Consider the following 15,700-nt stretch of genomic DNA (forward strand, 5'->3'; position numbering starts at 1 on the left):
CTAATGAACTCAGTCTCTAATGTCTAATGAAACTAATGGGCTGAGCTGCGGTGTGTGATCGGCCTCACACACTCACAATCCCTCTGCTCTTCCTGTGAATAAGCAGCTTCACATTCTGGGATCAAAAGCAACGCCGCTGCAGAAACTTCAGGTGGGATCGGCTCATTATCGAATCTGAGAGACACTGAGTGGAGCTTCAGGGTGCTGGAGGTGAAGAGAACAACCAAGCTGTGGAATTTAGGTTGAGTGAATGCAAGGATGAGAGAGAAATGCAAATCAATCCAAAGGTCAGGGGGGAGAGAATCAGGGGTAGAGGCTGCTGTAGAGGGGGAGAGAGAGGGGGGAAGGGAGGGAAAGAGAGAGAGAGAGAGAGTGATGGAGGAGCACCCAGGATGCCTAAGGTTACTGTTGCCAGGGGCGATGCTAGCGGCTTCCCTGAAGGACTCAGCTCAGTGTAGTCGCAGAGTCACCTGCCATCTATCACCTGTGGAAGTGTGTGTGTGTGTGTGTGTGTGTGTGTGTCAGTGGGGGTTCTGCCTGTCATAACCCTCTAATCCTGAGTGACATTTATCCAATGGAGGCTTCGCTCATTCATCCATCCATCACGTTCTGTTCCTCCTTCATTCCATCCTTTGCTCTCAGCTTTATGTCCTTCTTCCCCTCCCTCCTTGCTTCAGAGAGAGAGAGAGAGAGAGAGAGCGAGAGAGAGAGAGAGGGTCTAACCAGCCGTGCATACCAACTACTCACACACACACACATTAAGTGCTTCAGTGTAGCCAGGATATTACAGCCTGGTGCTGCTTCAGCCTGTAACTCCTGTGGATGTGTGTGTGTGTGTGTGTGTGTGTGTGTGTGTGGATGTGTGTGTGGTTTCTGCAGAGGAGCCATAACAGATGAAATGGAACAACTCTTTGTCAAATGTGATGGAACGGAAGGTGGTGTGTGTGTACGTGTGAATGCGATGCGGAGAGATCGAAGTTTGGGCGTGGGAGTGAGTGAGTGTGTGTGTGTGTGTGTGTGTGTGTGTGTGTGTGTGTGTGGAGGAAGCGTGACAGATGAAATAGAAGATTCTTTCATTAGTTTTGTTTGAAGCTCAGCGGGGTCACTGAGATAGCAGACGTTTAATTACAGCAGACTGAATGCTTCCCCTGCTGACACACACGTGCACACACTCACACGCGCACATGCACACACCCACACACACACACACACGGGGTGGTCTTTGATGGAACATCCTCCCAAAAGGTAATAATATAAACCACTCAGCAGGAGAACTAACCTTGGAACCCCTGTCTCTCTCTCTCTCTCTCTCTCTCTCTCTCTCTCTCTCTCTCTCCCTCTCTCTCTCTCTCTCCTTCCCTCGGTGTGCTAAGTATAGCAGCTGTAATGGTGATGGATGCAGATGGAGGGAGTGGGTCTTAAATGTCAGACTAGAATGAAAACCGCTGTTCCATTGAGACAAAAGCAGCTGGACACAGGCAGCGTTATTTAACACACACACACACACACTCACACACACACACACTACCTCACACACTGTAGACTACGCAATAATGAGTGAATGCACCCAAAGACAAGCAGCGAGAGGAAATGGATGAAGAGTTGGGCTTTACCCAGCAGAGTAAATCAGAGCTTTCCTTCTTGTTTTCCTCGGGCAGATAAAGAGATTTATCGCAGGTGTGTATTCTGGATTAGAAAGGAAGTCGTGAGCAGTGTGTGTGTGTTAGTGTCAGTGTGTGTTAAGCAGGTTTCTACCAAGTAGTGCCGACACTTCTCCTGGTTCTGATGCGGAGGGATTGTCAGCGCTGTCCTGTACGTTTCCTATAGGCAGATTGGACAGAAGCGTTTAAAGATTCATCCAACATCTGAATCCCTCAGAGGGTTAATCACGTCATCTCACTCTCAGTCCGACTCAGACGCCTTTCGCCTCTCTCTCCTACTTCCTCCGCAAATGAAGAGCTATTCCTCGTCTCTCTCCCAGGCCTTTGGAGATTTGCAGAGTGGAGCAGGAGCTATGAGGTAATTTGTCTTCCCGTCAGTCATCATAAATTAAATGATGTATGAGGGCGAGTAGCCGGGCAGTCGCACGCTCAGACGGACAGACAGACAGGCAGGCAGGCAGGCAGACGCGGCAAAGTGGGCAGATATCTAAACACGAGTTAGCTGCGTCGGAATAGATTAAAGCTTGACACGCACGCACGCACGGGAGGGAGAGTGTGTGTGTGTGTGTGTGTGTGTCTGTGTGTGTGTGTGTGTTTGTTTGTTTTCTTTACATGAAACAAAGCCCCTCTCTTAATGTACTGTTTTGTTCTCACACACACACACACTCTTCCAGGCTTCTGGCTGTACTGCAGTTAAGTAAGGGACGAGGCCATCAGGAGATTCTCTCATTACGAGAGCTTTGGAGCTGTAAACGCTCTTAAACAACGTTCAGATCCTACAATCGTGCATAAACAGGACATAAGTCAAGTTATGTAAATAAAGTGTTTTAAAATAAGGGCCCATAAGCAAAGCAGGCAGAGCTGAGGGAGGAAGGCCATTACGGCGCTGGACAAAGATGATTCAGCCGCGTCGTATAAACTAATGCTCTGGCCCGTGGTTACAGAGTTCATCGGTGGTGCGCTGCAGTGCTGTTGGGAGAGTGTGTGAACGGAGGGAGTGTGAGAGAACAAGGAGAGGAGGAGTGGGACCTCTCCATCACGCTGACGACGACCTTCCAAGAGTCATGCTGCTGTGGAGTACAGAACTAATGCCTCATATATTATCTGAATATGCTGCATTATCATTATCCTTCCCGCCATCGCTCATGCATTCTTTCCCCTCTCTCTTACACACACACACACACACACACATACACACAGATGTTTTCCTTTATTTGGCACTGCAGGTCGGGGATAGAGAAACAAAACGAGACGAAGATGGAGAGCGAGAGAGACGCAAAGAGGAAGTGAGAGCTCAGCTGATGATTTGTTATTCCCCTCCGCGCTCCATATTGTGTGTGCGCAGAGCGGTGTGTTGTACTCACTTCAGGAGATAACGCCGAGAGGCTTGCTGGACGCGAGGAAGGTCAACACCGCTGACACTAACTAATGCACGCGCACAATAGCAACGCTCTCGCACACAATGGAGAGGGAGGAGAGAGGGATGAGTGTGAGAGACAGGGGGGGAGATAAGAGCAAAATGTCATGGCGTTATTCGGTGGGAGGAATGGAGGGAGAGGAGAGCGGTCACAGTTTCAGCTCTAATCCCACTGAACCTCATCGATTTGTGTGTGTGAGTGTGTAGCCCAGTGTCATTCAGATGATGCCACAGATCAAAAATCTGACGTTGCCACATAACAACATGTTGCCAACATGAGGGGCTCTGACCTCCGCTGTGTCGCCTTTTTTTCCCTTTGTGGTCTATGTGATTGATGATCCACAGGTAATAGCATTGGTGTGAGGTCCTTGACTAGAAGATATACTGTAGACTAAAAAGGCCTGTGTGTGTGTGTGTGTGTGTGTGTGTGTGTGTCTCCAGGGCAAGATCGCAGCGAGGCGACTCTCATCAGGCGCTTTAAGGGCGATGGCGTCCGCTACAAGGCCAAGCTCATCGGCCTGGACGAGGTCACTGCAGCCCGAGGAGACAAACTCTGTCAGGACTCAATGATGAAGCTCAAGGTGAGGAGACCTACACATCTTCACCACCATCCAGGAGGTTTCCATCTCCCATTGTCAGTCAGCAGAGTTCCTCAAAGGTGTCTTGACCAATGAGGTGCCTTTGAGAGTTAGACATAATTCTGACATTTAATCCAAAGAAACGATGTAATGTGATTGACTAGAGCAGCTTTGGGTTCCGTAATTCACAAAAACCTACTGAGCCTCAACCGCCAACACAGTCGTCAGTCCATGAATCCCAACTGGGAAGAAGGTAGACGAAAGACAAAGAGGTTATCGTTTCTAGGGACGGAGAGAGAAGAAGATCGCAATGAGGAAGGAGGGTCGTTTAGATGATAAAGTGTCGATTTAATATAAAATTTTGCTTTAGTTTTCCTGTTTTTGTCGTTTTTGTCAAGCTGCGTGAGATTTCAAACGCATTGACTTTTTGTTTACGTGTAGTCCAAACTCCAGTGAGCCGGCGCGTGGAGAGGCTGAGGAGAGGACAGACGGCTCATTGATCAAACGGCTTCCTTCCTCCTCATTTATTCAGACAGGAAATCCATCAAGTCCTTTTCTCTGATCTCTCCTCCTCCTCTTTGGTACCGCTCCTCCCTGTCCTGCTCCGTCTCTCTGGATCCTCTCGTCGCTCGTCTGCCTTTTCTTCTCCTCCTCTCTCGACTCACCTATGCAGACGCCGTCCTGCGCATAAAAGGGAAATTCCACCCTTCGATAATCTTACACTCAGCCTGTCATGATGTATTAAGTGTAGTTACTTTGTCAGGAGCTGTTGAATTATGCCTTCTTCCTCACACCTCCTGTCCTTCAGTCTACCTTTGCTATTTCCGTAGTTCTTATTGATTTCCTATATTTCCTGTAAAGCCTTTGAACGACCCGACTGTGGCATTAACTCCTGGCATTTCTGTAGCAATTTACCATCATAGCGGAATCTGGATATTTGGTCAAATATTTCCTAGATTTCTATGGGATTGTTCAATTCAAAATCCCCAAAAATTGCTTTAATTCTATGACTTACAGCTCAAAGATTAAAGTGTAGAAGTCGCAAGAACTGCACCACCGTCAGGCCGATGGGTGTCAAACTTGAATGGGTTCCTCCCTGAATCGTGTCCAACCTCTTTACCAAGTTTTACAAAAATCTGTTTATAACTTTTCAACTAATCCTGCTGATAAACACACTGACGAAACAATGAACAGGAACAATTATAAGACCTCCTCAGCAAAAGGTAACAAATAGAAACACTAATATAACAGAAGCTTCCTTTAAAACGCCTCTGGCCATGAATAAATGATCTCCATAAAATATTCAGTATCAGAATAATTTCAAGTCATTAATCTTGTTGGTAGACAAAGCAACAGAGACAGATTATGAGGACCTGTGAGACATAAGTCCTGTTTACTAATGTTTCTACCAAGCTACTTTAAACTGAACTGGGGACATGTGGAGACAGTGTGTTCCTGTCCAGCTCTGCTACATGTCTCTGTGTCTGTCCTCCCCGTCCTCTGCTTCACGTCTCGTCTCTGTGTCTCTCCTCAGGGTTTCGCCGCAGCAGCGCGGTCTAAAGGGGAACACAAGCAGAAGGTGTTTCTGACCGTCTCCTTTGGAGGGATCAAGATCTTTGATGAGAAGTCAGGGGTAAGCGCAGCAGCCAAACCTGTGTCTGTGTGTGTGTGTTTGTTTTTGTGTGTGCATGTGTGTTTCTTCAGTTAATGAGGCATCTCCATGAGAGGGAGGAGCCCTTTGGGAAATCAGGAGTCCCTAATTGAAACCCTGAGAACAAGGCCTGGGTAGATAAGAGAACATGGCCGCCCCATTGTCTGCCCCACACACTGCTGTTATATTACACATCTCCCCTCTGACACGGCTGCTTCTCCGCGTGTCCGACTGGATCTATTACTGTTTTGGTCCGTCTGCTTTCGGTTGCTCCTTCAGTTGTTTTTCATCTCATTTCTCTCTGTCTGCCTGTGACCTTATCTCCGTCTGTTTCTCTGCCTTTCTTTTCATGTTTTGGGTTTTTGAAATCCCACCAGTAATAAACCAAATAGATTTTATATTGAAAACTACAGTAAGTTATTAACTTGCTCAGCAAAGCAAAGCGTCGTGTATAGAAGATCATGTAGTACAGATTATATTACATATATGAATTCATCTGTGAAGGCAGCAGAGCAACGCAGCCCGTCTGTTTGCATTTTAAGATTAAAAGGATGTTGGGGTGTGTGTGTGTGTGTGTGTGTGTGTGGGTGGGTGGGTGGGTGGGTGGGGGGGCGTACAAGTGCGGTCCCCCTACCTTAGTACAATTTCATCAGACAGCTCTGATCACAGCACTCAGACTTGTCCCTTCACCTAAAGCGAGCAGGGAGACCTTTAGGAGGAAGTGATCTCAGTCCTGTTAGAAAACAAATTCATCAAGCTTCAATCAAGCTGAGCTGGCTGGCCTTTAGAAGAACGCCATCGTCTGTGATTAACAAGTAACGTTCTCCTGCTCAGCCGCCAAAGCTGTTTTGAGATGCAGAGACTCCTTCACTTGAATTCAAAGACACAAACTATAACATCTTCTACCCAAACCTCAGAGACCTGTGTTTGTCTCTGCTTCCTGTCCAGACTCCCCACGTCCCTCTGTGTCAGTACCCAGAACTCCTTCCTTCCCCTGTTAGATGTGGGCTTCTGGTTGGTCCATTTTATATTCCAGCCTTATTAATAATGGAGTGTTTGTGTCCCAGAAACTTCAGAGAAATATCTCGTCTGGCTCCGTCCCTGTTTGCTCGTCGTGTCCCTGCTAAGATCCTCTGCTCCTATTATCTTTTTATCACACCGGCTTCAAAACACGACGCCGTGTTTACGTCCCCCTGTGGTGCCAGGTAAACCGTCGCAGTGTGTGCCGTCTGTCTGACCATCGGCTGGTCTGATGGTGAGTGCGTGTGGTCTGATTCAGAGGTGTGTGTGAGGCTCACCTGGCTTTAGAGGCTGACATGGTAAGCTTCAGATTTACACCTCGACGGGCGCTGGATGCTGTGTGTGTGTGTGTGTGTGTGTGTGTGTGTGTGTGTGTATGCAAGAGCACAGCCAGCCGTAATTCAAAAGTGTGTGTGGTATGAGACAGCCAGGACGCAGTAACCAGTGGCCTCCCACAGGGCGGCCATATTGCAAGCCCCGCCGCTCATCCCTCAACCTTCAAATCCTCCATTCCTCCTTTTATAACCCTCGTTTCTCTTCATCTCATTCGCTCTCTCTGTCTCCTCTCTCGGGCGAGCGGAGAGTCTCCTCCACTAAAAGATGGAGTGATAAAGAGAGAGAATGAGAGATGGGGCGAGATGGGGGCGACGTAAAAAAAAAAAGGAGAATAAAGGAGAAGGAAGAAAGTGAAAGAGAGAGATGGAGGGAGGAGCGGAGACAGAAACGGAGTTAGAGGGAATCAGTGAACATATGTCAAAGTAAAGCTCTCTACAGGGAGACCTTGTCCTCTGTCTCCACACATTAATATTAACTATAGAGATATGCCGTCCTTACTATCAGTCCTTCAACCAGTCTTAATGGCGAGGGAGAGGAGGAGAGGAGGGAGGGAGGCAGAGAGAGGGAGAGAGGGGGAGAACGACTCGCTGAGGTTCAGGGATCTTGACAGTCTAATTCCCCTCCTGTGCATCAGTCAGCCTGATGGGCGGATGGATGTATGGATGAGGGAATGGATGGATCGCCCCTCTATCGGAGGAGGGAAGGTCGCAGAGGATGGAGAGAGGGAGGGAGGGAGGGAGGGAGGGAGGGAGGTGGTGCTCGAGATGGAGGAGAAGAAGAGGAGAGACATTAATCTCAGCAGAGGGTAGGCCAGGCGTCTCTCTCTCTCTCTCTCTAGCTCTCTCTCTCCCTCCATCTCTCTCTCCCTCTTTCTTCCTCTCTCTCTCTCCCTCCCTCCATCTCTCTCTCCCTCTTTCTTCCTCTCTCTCTCACTCCCTCTCTCTCTCTCCCTCCCTCCATCACTCTCTCCATCTCTCTCTCTCTCTCTCTCTCAGTACGCTCGCTGTGCCGTACATATGGTCCCTCCTCCTTCTCCTCCTCCTCCTCTCTTTCGTCAGGCTCGTCAGGATCGCGGTGCCAAGCCGGGTCGAGAACTCACAAGCGTGAAGGGCTGAACTCTGCAGCCTTCTGCTCTGTGGGAAAATAAAATCAGAAAAGTCTAATTAGCGCAGTTCAGTCAACAGAAAACTGAAAAATGTACACATGGGAGAGAAGATGAACGAGGGAGAGAGAGAGAGAGAGAGGGAGGAGGGAGAGTGTATTAGTATTGTCTCTCTCTCTCTCTCTCTCTCTCTCTCTCTCTCTCCCTCTCTGTTGCTCTGTATTTGGGCTACAGTGAAGAACTCAATGTCAAACTGTTAATTATCAAAAATTATTAATAGACACACTCTAGCTTGTGTGAGTGTGTGTGTGTGTGTGTGTGTGCAACAGGCAGAGAGCTCTCCGGGAGCGACCGCAGCAGTGTCACCTCCTCTTGCAGGGAATTAATTAAACCTCAAAGCTGACTGCTAATCTGGACTCTGTCCTGTTGGCCGGAGACCCGGTGTCCCCCCCAGGCTCTCACTCATGATGTCTCACCTCCATGAGAGCCATGTGAAGAGGGGAGGAAAGAGAGAGAGGGAGGGCGAGGGAGAGAGAGAGAGAGAGAGCGAGAGAGAGCACCACCCCGCTGCTCTCCTCCTCCCTCTCCACTCCCAGCGTAACAGGGAATGTCTTGGTTCACTGGTTGGCGACTGCTGAAGGGCAGACTGCCCACAGCTCCTCAGTGTGTGTGTGGGTGTGTGTGTGTGTGTGTGTTTCAAAATAGGAGAGGAAGCTGCGGCGCATATCAGCAGTGCCAGAGAGCGAGCGAGCGTACAGTCGGTATCGACATCTCTGCTACACCCACCTGTTTTGTTCAAACAGGTCCACCTCCCCAGACAGTGACTCATCTCTTTATGCTACTTGTGATTTTGCCATTTGATGGTTTGTGCTGCCAGACATGTGGGCTTCAGCTGAGCCGCCCCCCCCCCCTGGGATCGTCTGGGACTCTTCTGAACAAACTTGTGGGTAAAATGATGAGGAAATAGATGTGTGTTCCAGCTGTAAGTGCGTCTGAGAAAGTACAACATATTCAGTCTTAGTTCTCAGTACAAAAGGCCATGTTCATGTTTCAATTCTCTTAGCAGAAGAAGAACAAGGCGATCAATCTACTGTGGACTGAAACCAATGTAAACAATGTAGCAGACAGTAAACTTAGCATGGATCTGCCCTATACAATTTATTACTATAGACAAAATGAGCCCCGCCCTCAACTTTGGCACAAATTGTGGCAAAACAGTAGGAAATATAAAATGACAAAGACATAACTCTCATCCAGCTTGGTCCAGATGTTCCACATGTCCAGATGTTCCAATTAAGCTCAAATTAAAGGAGGAGATGTGAGAGAAAACGATCTGAATGGATGCAGATGGAGGGAGGAGATTTAGATTCTGTGACTCACTGTTCAGAAGTTAAACATCAAAGTTGTTCTTATAACTCAAACATCAGGCTGAACAATAACAAAGGTCGACAGCAGAGGTCGTGACCCCCAGCCCTGCAAAACTAACCTGCCAAATTTGATCGCAAATCGGATTACGACTGTCCGAGCCGTCGCTGTGGCGAGCAAACAGACGCCAGCAACAACAAGACACCCGCTCGCCTTTGTGTGTGTGGGTGTGTGTGTGTGGGTAGGGGTGGGTGGAAGTAGAAGAAACGTCCTTTGTTTGGACCTCCAAAAGATCCGCGCTTACACCAGGATTCTTCCAGAACATTTCTCACATTTTGTTGAATCTGAGTATTCAAGATTCAAGCTGTTCATGAGGCCGAGTGAGGCTGCAGGAGTGTGAAGTGTGTGTGAGAAGACAACATAGTCCATTGTCCCATTGTCCATCTTCTGCAGCTGGAGGTTCATTGTGTGATTGGTGTGTGTGTGTGTGTGTGTGAGCGTGTCTGCCAGTGGCACCCCATGTTAAATTGATGCCACTCTTATGTGCCGCGGCTTACTGTTGGACTGACTTCAAAGGGAGCAGATGTGTGTGTTTAGCCTCTGATGTATGGAGCTCCGGCCCCCAGCACACACACACACACACACACACACACACACTGAACGGGCCAAAGGCTCGCGGCTCGTTGTGTCGCTTGCCACACACCTGGCACACACAACCACAACAAAGCAGACATTTAGTGTGACTTATCAGAAGGGTATTGCTGTAAAGTTGTGTGTGTTTGTGTTTGTGTGTACATGTCAGTGTGTGAGAATGCGTGCGCCGTGTGTGTCTGCTGTGAGTGAGGGCACAGATGAAGTGATCAAGGCGACAGCTTGCCGAGCTGTGATTGTCACCGACACACACACGCACACACACGCACACACACACATGTACACACACACACGTACACACACACCCCCTCTGTCCCAGGGAAAAACAGTGCCATCTGCCACGGGCACAGCCAGCTTGGCACGACCCACCCAGGCTAAACTAGAGAGGGCAGGGGAGCTGAAAACAGTTTAATATAGGAGACGAGGTGTGTGTGTGTGTGTGTGTGTGTGTGTGTGTGTGTGTGTGTGTGTGTGTGTGTGTGTGTGTGTGTGTGTGTGTGTGTGTTTTCCTTTCCCGTACAAAAGACAAAGCTGAAGTAGCTTTGCGTGCAGCTTGTTGGCGTTAACCTAATCATCTTCATCTGTAATCATCTTCATCTCTGAAGCATTATCAGAGCTCTGGAGTGAAGCGACAGGAGGAGGAATCCTACTGGAATACTTTCAAGTGCCTCTTTAATTTGCGTAACGCTCACGTCTCCACTCCTTCCCCCGTGTCTTCTTCCTCTTCCTCCCCCCTCAGGTTCTCCAGCATCACCATGCGGTCCACGAGATCTCCTACATCGCCAAGGACATCACGGACCACCGAGCCTTCGGCTACGTCTGCGGGAAGGAAGGGAACCACCGCTTTGTAGCCATCAAAACCTCTCAGTCGGTCAGTGTCTTTGCGTGTGTGTGTGTGTGTGTGTGTGTTGTTTCCTCAGCGTGCCCCTTTGTGTGAAGGTTAATGCATGATTCATCAGTCTTCCCTCGCCAGCCAGGACCCCTTGACATTTAGATAAGGACCCTTGAAAACCAACTATGTCCCTTTGCAGCGCTCATCAAACACAGTGTTTACTCTGTAGAGCACTAGGTTTGGTGTGTGTACACGTGTGTGTCTCTGCGTGTGTTTGAGTCGGTGCGGCACGAGTGTGTTGGGTCCCACAGCGTCGTATATATGTGATCCTAAGTGCCCCTCTCGGACCTGTTATTATTGTTGCTGCTCTTATTGTGTCTGTGCTTCTTGTCTGCTCTGGATTCAGCTGGCTCACTCTGTAGCCGTATTGATTTCCCATAGTGAGTCGATGAGAGTTTGAGTGTGTGTCACCGGCTCTAATGGCATATCCATCCTCCTAGGGCCATGAACCGGGCTGCTTTGACTTAGACAAATACACAGTCACACACACACACACACACACATACTGGGGAATGAGCTTCTCCCCAGCGTACACACACCAGCTGATCTCACACTCCTAAATTCTTGCTCCCCCTGCTGAACACTACTTTACAATGCAAAGTTCTCCTCGGTCAGCTGAGCTGTCATTTACCTGTTGTCCGCCTGAGGAAAGGTCAGGATCATTTTTTCTCCCCGTTCAAGGATTTGGTTCAGCCGTCGCTCAGGCTATCGGCCTCAGAGCAGCGAGCCAGAGGGAGGGGGGGGGGCTCAGGTTGTAATTGGAACGTAGCCATTTGATGGGAATTAACAAAGCATCTCTGTCATCAGGCGAGGACGCAGACTTGTTCCTAACAGGCCAATTTGAGGGTAAATTCTAAAGTAATTGGATTTTGGCTCTTCCGTCTTTTGAAAAGGCCATTTTCAAAGCCTCGGAGCAAAACAAGATCTGTTTTAAGGAGTTTGAGTTGGGATGGAAACACTCTAATTGCAAAGCAAATGGTTGGTAATGTTTCTCTGCAAACAGCTCCTCAATGCATCACAGTCTCTCTCTCATGCTTACTTTACGCAACTATTATTGTAGTTAATATAAAGAGCTTTTTCTCTCTGAGTAAGGAGCCTTCAATCTTCAATCTAACTCCTAAGATGGCCGGCTGTTAAAGTTATCTAGCCATTTAGCCGCAAATGACAAATAATGTAGAAGCAGAGAGGTTTGGTCAGCAGAGTCTGGATCCTTCTGCTGCTGTTTGGATTTAAACCTCCTGCATACAGAACATGAACTCCACGGGTGTGTTGATGTATTCTGTCAGTATTTGTGTGAATATTGTGATCAGAAGTGAGGACTGGTGACTTTGCAGTATTCCATATTTTTGAGGTTAGGGGAAACAATCTGACTCTTTACTCAGCGGCTCAGTGGCGTTCTTTAGATCCTCATAACAATATGAAACAAAAAACAAGGAAATGTGTTAGTTTTACAAAATGATCTTAGAAATGGTCTGCAGAAAAGTTAATTAATTTTTTTTGGTAGGGGGCTAGAGGGCAGGATTATCCAGACGCAGTTTTGATTTGATTTGACTCTCAGCAGTCGTTCTGAATTCTATTACCTTAGTGGGAAAATAAATTGAGCGCTATAATTTGCCAGCATTCTTCAGATTTACCAATTTCTTCAGAGAGAATAGTGTGAGGTTGACAGGAAGTGGGCCAGCCGAGTGTTTCCACTGCATCACTGTGAGCTCAGTTAAGTTAAGTGACTCAGAAACTTTAAGCTATACCAAAAAAACACGGTGTTAATGTGGAAAAGCATCTTTGACGAGTCAGAGATTCTGTTCCAATTTATCTCTTGACACTTCCTGTCTTGCCTTTAGCGTGAGATCATTATCGCTGTCACAAGCTCTTATGTTCCCGCACACTTCTGGAGGTTGTCTAGAAGCGTTTTGGGGAAAAGTAGAAAGCTTAAACGGTGTTACATTTAAATGAGACAGGTTGAGGGACATGACGTTACCGATCAATTAAGTCAACCTACTTCACACACACCACAAAGTCACTCCTGCACTCCATCACTGCACAGACATGGGGGATTGATGAGAGAACACTTTCAGCCTCTATGCCGTCCTGCCATGTCCATACAAAACAGCAGCAGAAGCTATCTCAGGCTATTATGGTGAATTTGATGCATTTGTTACTGAAAATGCTGCATAATCCAAGAAGAAGTGCAGTGTGTGTCTGCAGTAAATGTCAGGTTATGAACTGACAGCATCACAATTAGGAATTCTGTTGAAATGAGGTGAGTTCATCTCTGCAGTACACAGAGTTCATCATGAATTCATCATCCTAGAAAGCTTGTAGATACAAATCCAGAATCCCAGAGACGTATTAGGATCAATGGAAAAAAGAAGAGAAGATTAGAATCTCAAAGGAGCCTGAAGCTTCACAGGGCGGGACTGAAATCAAACACACTCTGGTGTTAAAATGTGCAACAAAACTGCAACACCCATACTGAATGTTCCACAGCAACATTTATGATTGAGTCTTTAAAGCAGAGCTGGATCCAGGTTCTGGACATGAAGGTTCTGACCCGAGTGTGTCGGGGCCATCGGGTCGTTCCGGGCTTTGACTTTGTGTCTCAGCAGTGAACGTGTGTGTGTTATGTTCAGTGTTCTGGTCGTTAATCTGGCAGGAACACTAAACTACAACTATTTCTCAGCTTTCCGTCTGAACTCTGGCTGCACTTAGCGTAGCTCCACATCAATAATTGATCTGCTCTTAAAGGGCCAGTCTGCTTAAATGTTCTTCTCTGGGACAGTAATTATAAGTTGTGAGTCATCTAACTGCTTTGTTGTCAGTATTCTTGCCCGCCAGACAGAAAAGTGGTAATCTCTAGTATCTGGTATCTGCACAGGTACTGGAAAATGAACGGAGTGTGTGGTTATTGTGTAGATGTGTGTGCAGAGGCTGGTTACCTGCCGTGTGTGTGAGTCTCTGCGCCTGTTTCCAGGCAGCAGGCAGCGTTTGTTTACTGATTCACAAATTGCACAACAGCGCCTGTGAGAGATGATTTGCGAATGTCACCGCTTGCCCTGTGGGTCAATGTTGAACCAATCTCAGTAACAGAAATCAAAACAATAAATCACGCTTTAATTAACGACGTTAAAATATTTGCTGAGGTTTTAATTTGTTGGGTAACATTCCAGTTTAGTTAGAAAGCCTTATGGCCTCATTCATTGATATTTGTTGGTATTTTTCTTACATTCTTGTGCTCCTGCAGGCGTAAGATTGAAATAAGAACTGAATCTCACCTGATCGGGTATTGATTGTGCGCTCCAGTTAATTGATTTGCATGAGAAAATGGCCTAAAGCCCAAAGCAGTGTAAACACAGAAAAGTTCAGTTCCTCAGAATACGTGTGTGTGTGTGTGTGTGTGTGTGTGTGTGTGTGTGTGTGTGTGTGTGTTGATGTGAGAGAAGTCATGTTTTAGAGAGTCAGCAATGATGTGAGGAGATCAAACAACAAAGAGCCATGAGAGGAAACACTGTGATGGCTGTCAAACGGGAGCCTCACAGCAATAATCAGGGAGGTTGAATAGTCTGGTGTTCAGTCTGAAGCACTGCTGGACGCCAGACAAACACTTGAGAAGAGACCTGAACGCTCAGGGGATGCAGGAATCAGAGACCAGGAGACCAGAGAACAGAGATCACTCACCTAACATACAGGAAGAGGCTTCAAATGTATAGATGATCTCATAAGATCACACATGGATGAGGTCAAGATACTGTTCGAGCTTTCATACGATCAGTGGACTCAAGGGGTTCTGTAGGCCCGGCCCAAGCTCTTTAAGAGGACCAGAACAAAACAAAACTCTTCATCTCTCATCAGGTCCAGGTCTGGTCTCATTCAGGACTCACATGAAGACCTGACCTGTATCTAGACTCCTTATAGAAGAGGTGTAACAGTAGAGATGAAGACGTGATCTACTCTGTTGATTGCATTGTGATCAGATCTGGTGTGTGCAGGATCTGAGCCTCATTAATGGAATAAGGAGGAATGTACACTTTAACAGCGTCCTTAAGAAAACAAACCTGATCCCAGAGCAGAATCAAGATAACAAGAGTGGTTTTAATGCAGACGTGTTTATGCAACCGCACGTCAGAAGTCATCAACCAGCCAATGTATCCACATGCAGAACACATTATAATGCAGGGTGTGTATGGGAGCGTAGAGTGTGTGTGGAGTATGTGTCTTTATGTGTGTGTGTGTGTATGTTAATGTATCCTTGTGCTCTTAGGCTGAGCTGGTGATTCTGGACCTGCGGGACTTATTCCAGCTCATCTACGAGATAAAACAGAGGGAGGAGATGGAGAAGAAGGCCCAGAAAGACAAACAGTGTGAGCAGGCAGTCTACCAGGTACACACACACACACACACACACTGGCTCTCTGATGGTTGTTTCTATAAGCTCACGCTCATCATCTGCTGTAAGTATCATCACCTCCATCCAAGAGACTCTTGAGAGACGAGTCAAGTGCCACATTACGGCGATGGGGGAAAAAAAAAAACACATCAAAGCAGGCAGATGACATCCAGAGTGCTGATTCTGAGGGAATCGTTTCATCAGTGGCGCCATCTGTCCATTGTCTTCACTACTTCTGTCTTTGCTCCCTCTTCCCTGCGTCTCCTGTTTAATTCCTCCCTCTCTCTTTCATCGCTCCGTCTCACCATGATTGCCAAATGATTATCTGAATCCCGGGAAGCCGCCGCGTCTTCCCGCGCTTGCCGCCCACTCTCGCTCCTCCGCTGGCTTAACTCTCCGCCTCTCCCCCCTCTCTCTCTCTCTCTCTCCTCTGTCCTCCCCTCTGTTTTTCGCTCTCCCTCCCCACCTGCAGACGATACTGGAGGAGGACCTGGAGGACCCTGTCTACCAGGTAACTTTCTGATCAATCAAAGAATCGTCCTCTTGTCGCCCGCTGCACTCTCTTCCATTCAGCCTGCTCCTCTCTGTGTGTGTGTCCGTGTGTCCGTGTGTGTGTGTGTGTGTGTGTGTGTGCACTGCGGGG

At 47.6% G+C, this 15,700-nt stretch overlaps 1 protein-coding gene across 1 annotated transcript in view; it reads left to right on the plus strand.

The window, feature by feature from the left end:
• The window catches only part of dab1a (DAB adaptor protein 1a), a 40,578-nt gene that overhangs the window by 8,457 nt on the left and 16,421 nt on the right, over window positions 1-15,700 (plus strand). The window contains exons 2-6 of the mRNA XM_076153305.1: window positions 3,520-3,659; window positions 5,191-5,289; window positions 10,521-10,652; window positions 14,932-15,051; window positions 15,530-15,568. Of these exons, the coding sequence (XP_076009420.1) occupies window positions 3,520-3,659; window positions 5,191-5,289; window positions 10,521-10,652; window positions 14,932-15,051; window positions 15,530-15,568 (530 nt within the window). The remainder of the gene's footprint in view (window positions 1-3,519; window positions 3,660-5,190; window positions 5,290-10,520; window positions 10,653-14,931; window positions 15,052-15,529; window positions 15,569-15,700) is intronic.

The sequence above is a fragment of the Genypterus blacodes genome, unplaced genomic scaffold (assembly GCF_046128005.1).
Source record: "Genypterus blacodes isolate CSIRO-AG114 ecotype Tasmania unplaced genomic scaffold, CSIRO-AGI_Gbla_v1 ptg000058l_1, whole genome shotgun sequence".
In the NCBI taxonomy this organism is placed as follows: Eukaryota; Metazoa; Chordata; class Actinopteri; order Ophidiiformes; family Ophidiidae; genus Genypterus; species Genypterus blacodes.